Source organism: Sinocyclocheilus grahami, unplaced genomic scaffold (assembly GCF_001515645.1).
Source record: "Sinocyclocheilus grahami isolate Dianchi unplaced genomic scaffold, SAMN03320097.WGS_v1.1 scaffold2037.1, whole genome shotgun sequence".
NCBI classification, from domain to species: Eukaryota; Metazoa; Chordata; class Actinopteri; order Cypriniformes; family Cyprinidae; genus Sinocyclocheilus; species Sinocyclocheilus grahami.
In genome coordinates, this window is record NW_015507216.1 from 34,060 (window position 1) to 46,557 (window position 12,498).

At 40.6% G+C, this 12,498-nt stretch overlaps 1 protein-coding gene across 1 annotated transcript in view; it reads left to right on the forward strand.

Annotated features, from left to right (window-relative positions):
• The first annotated feature begins 328 nt into the window (after positions 1 to 328).
• The window catches only part of LOC107573790 (E3 ubiquitin-protein ligase TRIM36-like), a 27,082-nt gene continuing 14,912 nt past the window's right edge, over positions 329 to 12,498 (forward strand). Inside the window, exons 1-6 of the mRNA XM_016260235.1 lie at positions 329 to 967; positions 1,222 to 1,462; positions 2,729 to 2,907; positions 6,951 to 7,001; positions 7,078 to 7,224; positions 8,649 to 8,744. Of these exons, the coding sequence (XP_016115721.1) occupies positions 944 to 967; positions 1,222 to 1,462; positions 2,729 to 2,907; positions 6,951 to 7,001; positions 7,078 to 7,224; positions 8,649 to 8,744 (738 nt within the window). The 5' untranslated portion in view covers positions 329 to 943. The remainder of the gene's footprint in view (positions 968 to 1,221; positions 1,463 to 2,728; positions 2,908 to 6,950; positions 7,002 to 7,077; positions 7,225 to 8,648; positions 8,745 to 12,498) is intronic.

Genomic DNA, 12,498 nt, shown 5'->3' on the forward strand with positions numbered 1-12,498 from the left:
GAGGCCACGCCCACAGAGCCAGCGAGTGGGCGGGGTCTCGCGTCTTCGAGACGGTGCTCGAGTTGAATGAATTCTCTCTCGATCTCTGCGAGCGGACCCTCCTCATCCTCATCCTCATCCTCATCTTCATCAGGAGAGCTGACTCGGACATGTCGGAGTTCGCGAGTATCGTGGAGCGCCTCGAGAGAGGCGAGGTGAGCTTCATCTGATGATGATCGGTCCTGCTATTATGATGTGGATGCTTTATGACTGTATTTCTCTGCAGTCGGTCGGTGTCACGGAGAAATAATCGCTCGTTCATCCGCTGCTGTCAGCATCCCGTTCGCATGCGTCACTGCTGCGCCTTGTTTTCCACGTTCAGTCATTAATGCAGTCATTAGATGCTTTCATCCCAAGCGACTTGCAGAGGAGGACCACAGAAGCAATCATACGCAAGAGCTATGACCAGTCTCAGTCTAACGCAGTACACGTAGCAAGCTTTATATAAACAAAAGAAAGCAAGCTGTTAGAAGACGGATGGAGAGAGCAAGTGTTAGAGGGTCAAGTCAACAAATAGATCAAATAGATTTAGAGTAGAGAGTGCTAGAGTTCGAGTCAAATAAGGATTTTGCATCATGTTGTCAGTGAATATAACTGTGAAGCATTTGGCGTCGGCTTGGACATACTTATACATTACAAAATTAGGCACAGCGAAGTTATATTACAAGCAAAGCACCATTTATGCATGTATATAACAAAAAAAGAAAGCTTTAACACGTCTTGGATACAAGTCTTCCTGCCTCATGTATAATGTAGCGTTCTGTAGCGGACCCCGCCCCTTATTTAGTTACCGAATAGCTTCGCTGCGGGGTTGCTATAGAGACGGCCGGTGACTCCGCCCACTCGGCTGGTCGCGTGCGCGTGGCGTTGTTGGGTTCTTCCTCGAAGCTGGGTCCGGATCGCGATGTCCAGGCGGAGCGCGCTGCTAGTAAGTGCTGAATCCTGAACCACACCGCTGTTGTCTGCTGAGGGGAAGTTGAGCCGACTGTTTAGAATTCATTTAATATGTTTTTAAAATAAGCCATGCCTTGTCGACGTTCGTTCGCGCTTGCGACAGAGTTTAGCGTAGTTTTGACGCTCGGAACAGAAAGTGAAGCATGCAAGCGACTTCCCCAAGCGCGCGCGTGATCTCCGAGGTCAGTGCGTCTCTGGGCTCCTGCTGCAGCTGTGTGTGCTCCGCAGGTGCCGATGAAGAGCATCGAGAGGGAGCTGATCTGCCCCATCTGTGAGGAGCTCTTCACACAGCCGCTGGTGCTGCCCTGCCAGCACAGTGTGTGCCACCGCTGCGTCCGAGAGCTGCTCATGCCCAACCACGACGACTCTCTGAGCACCGACGCCGGGTCCGAGAGCTCCAACCCCGGCAGCCCTCGCGCCAGGGGCCCGTCCCCCAGCATGGAGAAGCTGGAGCGCCTGGTGCGGTCAGGTAACCCTTACTCTCACTCTCACAGAGGAGATGCAGGCATGAGCTCTCCATTGATGTATGGTTTGTTAGGAGAGGACAATATTTGGAAATCTGGAATCTGAGGGTGCAAAAAAATCTAAATATTGAGAAAATCATCTTTAAAGTTGTTCAAATGAAGTTCTTAGCAATGCATATTACTAATCAAACATTAAGTTTTGATATATTTACGGTAAGAAATGTACTAAATATCTTCATGGAACATGATCTTTACTTAATATCCTAATGATTTTTGGCATAAAAGAGAAATGTATAATTGTGACCCATACAATGTATTGTTGGCTATTGCTACAAATATCCCCCAGTGACTTCAGACATTGATCAGGGTGAATAAACATCCACTTGCAATGCATTTTTGGATCTGAATCTAAATTGATTAGCAGAAACTACTGGCATCAAATGACACATGCACTGCAAACAAAACAAGCTAATATCTTTGTCTTGTTTGACGTCCTTAAATTAATATATGTTTACAAAATTTAGCAAAATGTGTTTATTTAAAATAGGAACATGTCTGTCGATGTGGAATGAAAACTTGTTTTCTCAGAATTTAGTTGGGTTTTTTCTGAACCCTTTGGCAGATATTTGTTCTCGTCTTAAACTCAATCATAAACTCACTTCGTTTGGATAAATGTCTCATAAAACAAGACTTCACATCAAGTCATTTTGCTTTTCAAGTAAATGTAAATTGATTTAGTAATCTTCAGACGTTTGCTCTGCAAAATAAGCCGATACTAATGAAGAACAGCACTCTTCTACAGTAAAAGTTAACTTATTTCCATATTCTACTTTTTGGGAGCAAAGCTATTTTCTTTACTTGGTCTTAAGTCTTCTTTACCTTGCAGAAAGCCTGATCTAGCATAAAGAGCTTATTATTAGTATTTATAAAACTGCATTATTTTAGATGACGTGTTTTGTCTAGGTCCAAAAGTAGTTTTTCTTGTTATCCTCCTAGAATTAGGACGAGATCAGCGGCAGATTCAGTTACACGAGCTTATGTTTTGTGCTTCTTTATCACTGCAGGAATGATTGAGCAGGTTTTGGTCACTGCTGTTTTAGTGTCTCCTCATCTCTTCTTTTACACTGTTGGCTTTCATTGCAGTTTTTCCCCAAGAAATGTGATGCTGTTGTCATGTTCGTACAGTCATTGGTTGTGAATCAGGTTTCACTCCACTTCTGTTCACGTTTAACCATTGTTAGTCTTGTTTCACTGTTCTCTGTTGCCTGCAGCCTCGCTGAGGAGGTCGTTTGGAGCGAGAGGTAGATGTGGGTTAAATAATTTAATTAGCCGTAGTGAGTACTGTGTCTCTAGACCCCCTGTACTCTCGCGCGCACCGCTTTGCGTAAACAACAGAGGATCGAATCACGGCGAGATGACACTGCCGCTTAAAGAAATGAACATTTGCTGTTAATTTACTAACTCTCAGGCCGTCCAAGATGTAGGTGACTCTTGTTCTTCAGTAGAACAGTAAATCAGTTTTTTTTAGCTGAAACCGTGCTCCTTGGTGATTCATAAAGATGAAAGGGAAAGATGAATGCGGCCAAGTACAGGGATATCCTGGACGAAAACCTTCTCCAGAGTGGGATTACAGATAATAATGTCATAAATAATGTTCACTTTCTTGCACAGACCGATCGTTTCACTTCTCAAGACATCAATATATCATCAGGAGCCACAAGGATTCATATTGTGTTCCTTGATATGCTTTTTTATTCTCAAAGTGCCGGTACCCATTGACTTGCATGTTATGAATCACCAAGGAGCACGGTTTCAGCTGAAAATCTTCTGTACTGTTCTACTGAAGAAGAAGAGTCACCTACATCTCGGATGGCCTGAGAGTTAGTAAATTAACAGCAAATGTTTATTTTTGGGTGAAATGTCGCTTTAAATCTCTCGTACAGACTGCGTTTGGACCGCGAGCGTGAGAACCAGTGTGTAATGTTGCTGTGGAGGAACACAGGAATCCCAGAGCATCTCATGCAGAGACAATACTCAGACATTTTTCTTCTAGACCACAGCAACTCAATAAATACTAGCAGCAGGCTGTGTAAAGAACGTCTGGTCACGTAATAAACTTCTGTGCTCAGGATTAGTGCTCGACCGATATTGTTTTTTTGACAGCCGATGTCTTGGAAAGCAGGGTGACTAATATAATTTTATTTTAATTAATATTTAAGTAATTTGAAATCCTTTGAAAATGGATTAAAAAATAAATTTGTAAAATAAACATAGTTGTACTTTAGATGACACAGTATTTTTCACAAATAAATAAATATTTAATAAAAATATAATTAAAAAGGTAGTAAACACTGTAACCAACAGAGCACTCAGTATTCTGGGAAGTTTGTGTGCATTGGGAATCATATTTTGTCAAATAAAGCCAAAGGTACACTCATTTTACACACAGCACACAGTGAAAATGACATGAATATGACCGTGCATAAATAGATAATTTGGAATCACAAATGTAACGTTTAAAGCATTCAGTTAGCACCGAAAGTCACGCAGAGAACACGCGATCATGCAAGATACACATGCACACGTCACAAGATCTCACAGCTGAACAGAACTGTTAACGACGACGGCGAACAAGAGGAGAATGTGAGCACTGTGTGTAAAATATAAGTCCCGCCTCAAACACATCGGCCAAACAGAGAAACTTATCGGCCGATGCCAATATGTGAAAAATGCCAAATATCGGCCTTGGCGATATATCGGTCGACCACTGCTCAGGATTCGTTTCAAGCTGCGTCTCAGAACCCGCTCTACCCTTCCGACTCAGACGAACCATCCCGAGCGTGAGCCGCTGGTACCCATGCGGTTCTGTGGTTTTGTAGGGACGGCCGTCTCTTGTGCTGTGATCGGCCTGTTTCTGGTCTGAGCGTTTATTTTCTCCCCTCTGCGCTGAGTGTCATTGCGGCAGCATCAGGTCCCAGCATGCCGTGCGGCGACCCCCCCACCCCCGAGCGGCGCAGCACACTCAGTCTAAGTACACGCTTTATTTCACTCATGTCCCGATCTGAACCCGTCCCGCGCTCATCATCGTCCGCATGCGTCGCCCCTTCCGTCTGTGTGGTGTGGTGCTGTCTCTCGTTTGGTGTTTGTTTGCATTTTTCTTTGCTGTTCTTTGCCATCAATGCTTGAAAGCCCATTGCAGAAGCCCATGACACTGACCTGGACCGTCTGCAGAGAGAGGTTCATCTCGCTTTAAAGCTGCTGTGTGATCATCTGTCCCTCACCGCTAGAACAGATGCGTTCAGCACTGATAAAGGCTGACATTCTTAGCGCTGAATGTAAAAGTGATTAATAACGGATGTGTTGACCGTAAAGAGGTCACGCTTGCAGTTAAAGTCTAGGTTAGGGCTGGGTTACGCTTGTTTAGCTCAACGTGTCATGCCACTGTTTACACAGCCAGAGAAGTTCCTGCCACCGTTCCTTTAGAAGAGGAAAAATAAACATTGTGTGTTCTTAATGTAAGCAGTGTTTTAAAGGTGAAATATCATGAAAATCTTATTGCGCTTAAACTGCCAAATACACGCATGAAAGAGAACTTAGTTTAGTACTCATATGTCGTGTGACGGATGCTTTCTGTGCGCTCAGAAAACCCTGTATCAGATGCTTAAACTGATATGGCTTTAAAATGCATGATTTCAACACGATAGACATAATCAAAACCAAACAGATGTTTTTGGCAGAGATCTGAGATATAAGCTGTAAAGGCGCAGCTCTATTCTGGAAAAGGGGGCGGGGAGCAGCAGCAGCTCATTTGCATTTAAAGAGACATGCAAGAAAACAGCCTGTTTCTGCTTCCACTCAAAATAGGCATTTTCAAAATGATATAATAAATGATCTGTGGAGTATTTTGAGCTGAAACTTCACAGACACATTCTGGGGACATCTGAGACTTATGTTACATTTTGTAATATAAGACAAAAGGGGCATAAGAGGTCTCCTTTAAAGTATTATACAACATTTTAAAGTTGTTGTTGGAGTGTAGATGTCATGTTAGTATCATAACCTGAGGAGGGAAGAACAACTGCAATCAAGAGAATCATGTTCAATTTCAGTTTTTAGCACATGTGTGAAACACATGCCCTGTCCAAATACCCACACTTGCAGTCTTGGCCACTTGAGAGCGCGCGTTCAAAAACGCCAAAGCACAGTGCCCTTAACGCACACTAAACCCACACTATCTCCAGGACTGCTCCAGAGCGCTGTTCCAGGCTTAGTGTATCCCATCATGCATCATGTTCTGGAAAGACACTTAGTCTTTGAATTTGAAGTTGAATTTAAAACACAAAGTATTTAAAATAAAAATAAAGCTATGTAAACACTTGCATTTTTACAACACTATAAGTGTGTCCCATCAGGTAATGAAAAGTTCTACACACACTTGTGGTCTTAAAAGGCCCAAAGACCGCAAGTGTGGGTATTTGGACAAAGCAACTGACTGCAAACACTCCGTCTGCCATTGGTCAGCCTAACAGACAGCCCCGCCCCAAACACACATCATTGGTGGAGTCAGATGATCACAATACTGAGCGGCCAGACGTGTCAAGCGTTTGGGGCGTGTTTGGGGCGGGGCTGTCTGTTAGGCTGACCAATGGCAGACGGAGTGTTTGTGGATACTAGGGCTGCAATGATAAATCGGTGCAGAATTGATTTGTGGATGGATTCTGAAATCTTCTGAATGCATCGCGATTCTCAGGAATGGATTCTGAGCTTATATTTTAACAGCAGATGGCGCTCTACTCTAGTTTTTATCCGCACACTCAAACACTCATGAAGAAGAGCTGAAGAGCGCTTGTGCGGTCAGCTGAGTCTGTAATTTCACCTCTGCTCAGAATGCTTTATGACGTCGGATTAATGTAAAACACAGCCCACTGTAAACACGCTTCAACCTTTTCGAATCTTATGAATGATTATTTTAGGTTCAAGTGTGTGTAAGGATTTGGAGCCGAGCAGAGTACGGCTGTTTCTGAAGCATGCAGTGTTCAAAACTAAGCTCAGACTCGACTGGAGAAAGAATTGCGACACATTCGGAAAATCTCACAAATCTCGCGATGCATCGGTTTATTTTCTCAGCCCTTGTGGAAACCTGTCGGGAAATCATCAGTTCTGTTGGTGGAGCAGAAATGACGCACCGCAGCTTTAAAAAGAGTGACCTTGATCTCATTCAGTGCTGCGAAATAACTTGCAGACGTTTTTTTTGCTTAATTCTTTTTTAATTGCCATTTTTTGATCTAGTGTTTCTCGTGTCCAGATCACTGTCTGCTGTTGTGCTGTGTTCAGTTTGAGTCACTCCACGTGTGTCTGTCCTTCTTTGATCACTAGTGCTTCATTGTGTGTGTGAGTGAGACGGTGTGTGAGTGTGAGCCCGAGTGAGAGTGTGTGAGAGAGAGTGCGAGTGAGTGTGTGTGCGCGTGCTCCTGCCCCCCCCCCCCCCCCCCCCCCAAAGCCCAGCACGAGTACGTGGGACCCACCACAAACTTCAGACCGAAGGTCCGTATCAACCCCGCCACCGCTGCGCTATATCAGCTGCTGTCCTTGATCTAACCCATCAAACCCTGGGTTCCAGGTGCTCATGTGTCCCGAGCACGAGATGGAGAAGGTCAACATGTACTGTGAGGTGTGCCGGCGTCCCGTGTGTCATCTGTGCAAGCTCGGCGGATCTCACGCTAATCACAGAGTCACTTCCATGAGCAGCGCCTACAAGATCCTCAAGGTGCGTCCAGTGTAATAACATTCATCTGTCCATGTTCAGAACAGCTCCTAAAGAGCTCATAAACAGCATTTTTTATTTTGTAATGTTTTCTGAGGTGCTCTATGGAAGCTTGTGTCCACCACAGAATAAAAAAAAGATCAAGATAATATTCTGACTTTTTTTCTCAAAATAGCAGCATGTTTACTTGCTTTTTACTCAATCTTTATATAAATATATATATTTTTTGCAATTGTGAGTTTGTATCGTGCAATTCTGACTTAATTTCTCAGATTTCATACTGGGTTTATATCTTGTAATTCTGACTTTTTCCTTGAAATCAGGAGTACTTTTCTCAGAGTTTATATTGAGAGTTAATACCTCGCAATTCTGAGAAGAAAATCATAAAGGTGAGATTAAAAAGTCACACTTTCTTGTTTTTTTATTATTCAGTGGCAGAAATGGGCTTCCATAGTGCACTTGCAGCTCTGGAAGAAATGAAGAGACCACTTGAAAACTCAGTTTCTCTGGATTTATGATTTTTAATTGCATGTTTGAGTAAAACATAATTTAAAAAAAAATTATTCTGTAAACTACTGAAGACATTTCTTCCATATTTTAAATAAAAATGTTGTAATTTAGAGCATTTTTTGGATAAATGGTCAAAATAACAAAAAAAGATGCCATGTTTTTAAACATGTTTATATTTATTTTTAATGTTTTAACTTCATAAGAAGTCCATATTTGGTGGAATAACCCTGATTTTCAATCGCAACAAATGAAATAATTTGTTATTTTGGCAAATGGTCATTTTCAGCAAAAAAAAAACTCTAAATGACAATTTTTATGGAAAAAATGTTATCAGACCTTTATAGAATAAAATAAATATTAACATTTTACTCAAACCCACACCTAGTAAATCCAGAGAAACTTTGAATTTTCCAGTGGGCTCTTCATTTTTTCCAGAGCTGTATGACGATTTGTAGGAGTCATAATTTAGAAATAAATGGTCATTTTCTATTCTACTTTGAACTGTTTAGTTAGTGTCTCTTTAAGACTTCAGTGTAAGCGTCCGCTGCTGTGATTGGTCAACATCAGCTCGCAGCATGTTTTTATAGTGCAAATGACCTCTTTATAGGTCATAAGATCAAGTCGATTTTCTCAATTTATGACCCCTTTAAAGTATTGATGCCCGAGCTGAAAACAAGCGCTCGTGTTTCTGTCCGGGGAGGGAGCGTGATGAAGCGACCGAGTCAGAAACACTAGACGACTGCAAACACCAGCTGGGACTCATTCATTCTTAATGCGATCACTTCTGTCTTTTGATGTTCTGTCCGGATCGCAGCACTCACAAAAGCTGTGTTATGTGTCTCGTTCTGTCCAGAAATCATGCGGGAGGCCGGTTTATTTCCACTGTGTTCTAATAGGCTTAACTTTTCTGTCAACAGGAGAAGCTATCGAAGAGTATCCATTACTTAATTAGCAAAGAAGACCAAGTGAGGACTCAGATTTCTGAGCTGGAGGAGATGATGCGTCACACAGAGGTAACGGCGAGCTCATTTCCTGCTTGATCCTGATTGGTCCGAACAATCGGAACAGGCGTGCTCTGTTGATGTGATTGACACTCAATGAGCGTTCATTCAGAGAAGTGGTTAATGCTGCCGTTGATGTCTTATTTATGTTCTGTTTATGTCCATGAGCTCTTAGCATGAAGTAAATGCATTTTTAATATCAGCGTATTGAATGTTTTGGGAAGTTATTTTTATCCTCACGACAAACGGCATCATGCAGCGGTTGTTAGGTTTGTCTAATCTTCGTTAATACTCTCCTTAATACTGCTGGGGAAAGATACTTTTAAAAGTAATGCTTTACAATATTGTGTTACTTCATAAAATGTAACTAATTGCGAAAGTAATGCATTGTTACATTTTGTCATCTGGGCTGGGTTTGCTTGTTTGTTTAATAACAAAACTCCCAAAAGTGATATATTTGGCAGCTGTAAAGGCCTTTTCACACCAGAAGTGAAATGAATAATCCTCAGCCTGAAGGAAGAGCCTCTGTCTGCATTTACTCCCGATTTCTCTCAACACTGTCAGTGAACAAAGTCACTTATTTGAAAAAGTAACTCAGATATTTCATTGTAAATTTAAAAGTGTAATGCATTACTTTACTAGTTACTTGAAAAAAGTAATCTGATTACGTAACTCATGTTACTTGTAATGCATCCCCCCCAACTCTGCATACCACCATTTATTCAGAGGGTATAACAAATAGTTTATTCCGATATCCATTTTTTTTAAGCATCTTTGAAAAGTGGGTTTGTCTTATTAAACAGGGGTGTGTTTTTCTGCACCTCAGCTATGACTAACGACGCTAACTCTAACATCATCTGCTGTTTTAAATGTGCCGGCCCTTTAAATCTGAATGGATTCTGACTGGCTGTCAGTGTTTATCGTATCTCAGCTGGAAAAACCCAACAATGTCGTCTACTCTGAGGGAGTTCATGAAATGAAGCAGATGCAGCGTCAAAATAAATAAATGTAATTACAGTTTAAGGGGTCAAATGACATGATTTGCCCCCACATGTCTACATCACTGCGTGGGAAGATTTGCATAACACCGCCCAAATGTTTACGCAAAGAGAGAAGGCGTAGCTTTTATTCTCGCTGTAGTATTGTTGTCATGGAGACGCTGTGTGTTTCCAAATATGGTAACATTTCCGTCACACGCTTGAGGTATTCGGCCAATCACAACGCACTGGATAGCTGGCCAATCACAGCACACCTCGCTTTTCAGACCGATGAGCTTTGTAAAAATCGACGCGTTTCAGAAAGGCGGGGCATAGAGGAGAAACAATAATGTACAGTATGTGGAAAATAACGTGTTTTTTGAACCTTAAACCGCATAAACACATTTCATTACACCAAATACACAACATAATGTTCTTTTTAGCATCGTCAAGCAATCGCCCCTTTAAATGCATTTAATTAAAGCCAAATATATCCGCATGTCTCTCACAGGGCTTCACCCTCAACGTCTCAGCGTTTCCCGTCATTATTAATCCAGCATCCGCCTCAACACAATCCGTATGACCGTACTAGATCGTGATCGGTGAGAATTAGAGTCGCGCTGCTGTTAAACACTTCAAGCGCGGTTTATTTCACTTGTGTCTTTCTGTGTTTGTCCTATTGTTTGTTATTAAAAATAGGAAGAGTTAAGATGATAACAAAGATACTGTGAAATAGAAATGGTCACATCGTCCATCCCTACTACGAGCTAAACCAAGGGCTGGGAGAAAAATCAATAACGATAATTATCGCGAATCTTCACGATATAATTTTCCTTGATGAAGCGATATGGAGAGTTCGATTAATGTTTATGCACCAAAAGCGGAACAAAACGATTAAAGGAGTAATGGAATATAATTACAGTGTTTTCTGTGATTAAGCTATTGCGTTTGTGCATTTATACTAAATGTATTTAGACTACTGTTTTTCATACAAATAACTAAAAACCAGTTATATGTTTACCATGGTATTGAGGTGCTATATGTGGTTTTAACTGTGTTTATCATGATTTAAATGTATGCTACTATGGAAGACCAGTGGTTAATAAAATTTAAAAAAAAATTTTTTTTTACAGATGTCACTGACATTAATGAACATCTGCATCCTAACTCAAGCTACTAATTACACTGCAAAAATGATTATCTTAGTGTTTGTGTCTTGTGTTCTAGTATAAATATCTAAACATTCTTGAATCAAGATGAATTTACTGTACAAGTAAAATGATTTAAGATATTAAATCTTGTTTTCTAAAAAAAAAAAAAAGATCAAAATTGTGTTAGTTTTTGCTTAAAACAAGCAGAAATATCTGCTAATGGGGCAGGAAAAATAATCTTGTTTAGCTTTTGAATTAAGATCATGTTTCTGACCCCATTAGCAGATATTTCTGATTCAAGAATGTTTAGATATTCAGGGCTTAAAGTTCTCCGGCACCGTGCTGGATCTCCGGCGTGCAGCGTTTGTCTGCAGAAAAAATAAATAGTTCTACATTAAAAAAAAAAAAAAACTGGTTGATATCGCTTTCGAGTCCATGAGTTCGCCTACCAATGTATGAGAGGAGCACAGCTTTCACTCTCAACCAAACTAACATTACTAGCCAATCAGAATGTTTTGCTCTTATAAACACGAGTCGCGCATTAGTATCCAACTGCAGAGTCGCAGCTGATGAATGGAGAAGCGCGACAAAAAGCTGCGAGGCGCAATGGTCAAATATGTCCATCTAGCACATATTTACACAGAATAACTCATTAAAAAGCAGCGGAGCTTTGTAAACAGCTCAGAGTAATCATGTCATCTCCATAAAACGATAGGATCGCCAGAACAAATTTACCGTGATTTTTGAAAAGGTCCTGTTCTCACATGATGTATTAATGGTAACTTACCGGTGATTTACCAGTAAAGACCGTATGTGTGAAAGGGGCTAAACTCTTCCTCTGCATATGCCGTGAGTTTGAGTTGCTTAATGTTCATCTGGAGAAACAGTGTGCATTATCTCACTAGATTTGTAACGTAAATCATTTATAAACCTTTGCAAACACAGGAGAATACATCAACCTATGTCTAAATATGCCATGTATTGTACATCGCGATTTCAAAATAAAAGTTTCTGCACGTGGCCAAATATTACAATTTATTGGATTTAAACATTGTTTAATCACGCTGTAAAGTGAAACATCACCAGGCCGTTGGCGGCCTCTGCAGGTGTTTGTTTTAATATATAATGTACTTGGTTATGTTCATATGATGTGTAAGCATATTACATTTATGTATTTTAACAGTGCTGTTCAATACAATCATGTAATTTTATTTTTATTTTTTATTTTTGCCAATTATTATTGCCTCATCGTTAGTTTATATATAAATAGTCATGCTAAAGCCTGGTTTTCACTTAGGTCTGTTTGTGTTACTAAAAATATCAGATTACTCTGCTGTCAAAATAATCAGTAGATTACTTGATTACCAAGATAATCATTAGTTACAGCCCTAAATTAGTTAAAATATTTCTAAATACAACTGCATTGTTTTACTTTTTGTAATTAAAAGACAAATATTTTGCCATTGAAAATTTCTTTAAAACAGTATTATAACATTGTCTCGTTCTAGTGAACCAAGTATCTGTATTTCGTCTCATCTCGTGAGCTAAGTGTATTGTCACACCCCTAGTGTCGATAAGCTGTGATAAAACTCATAATTTTCAAAGTGTATAGCTTTCATTCTTCAGGTCAACCATATA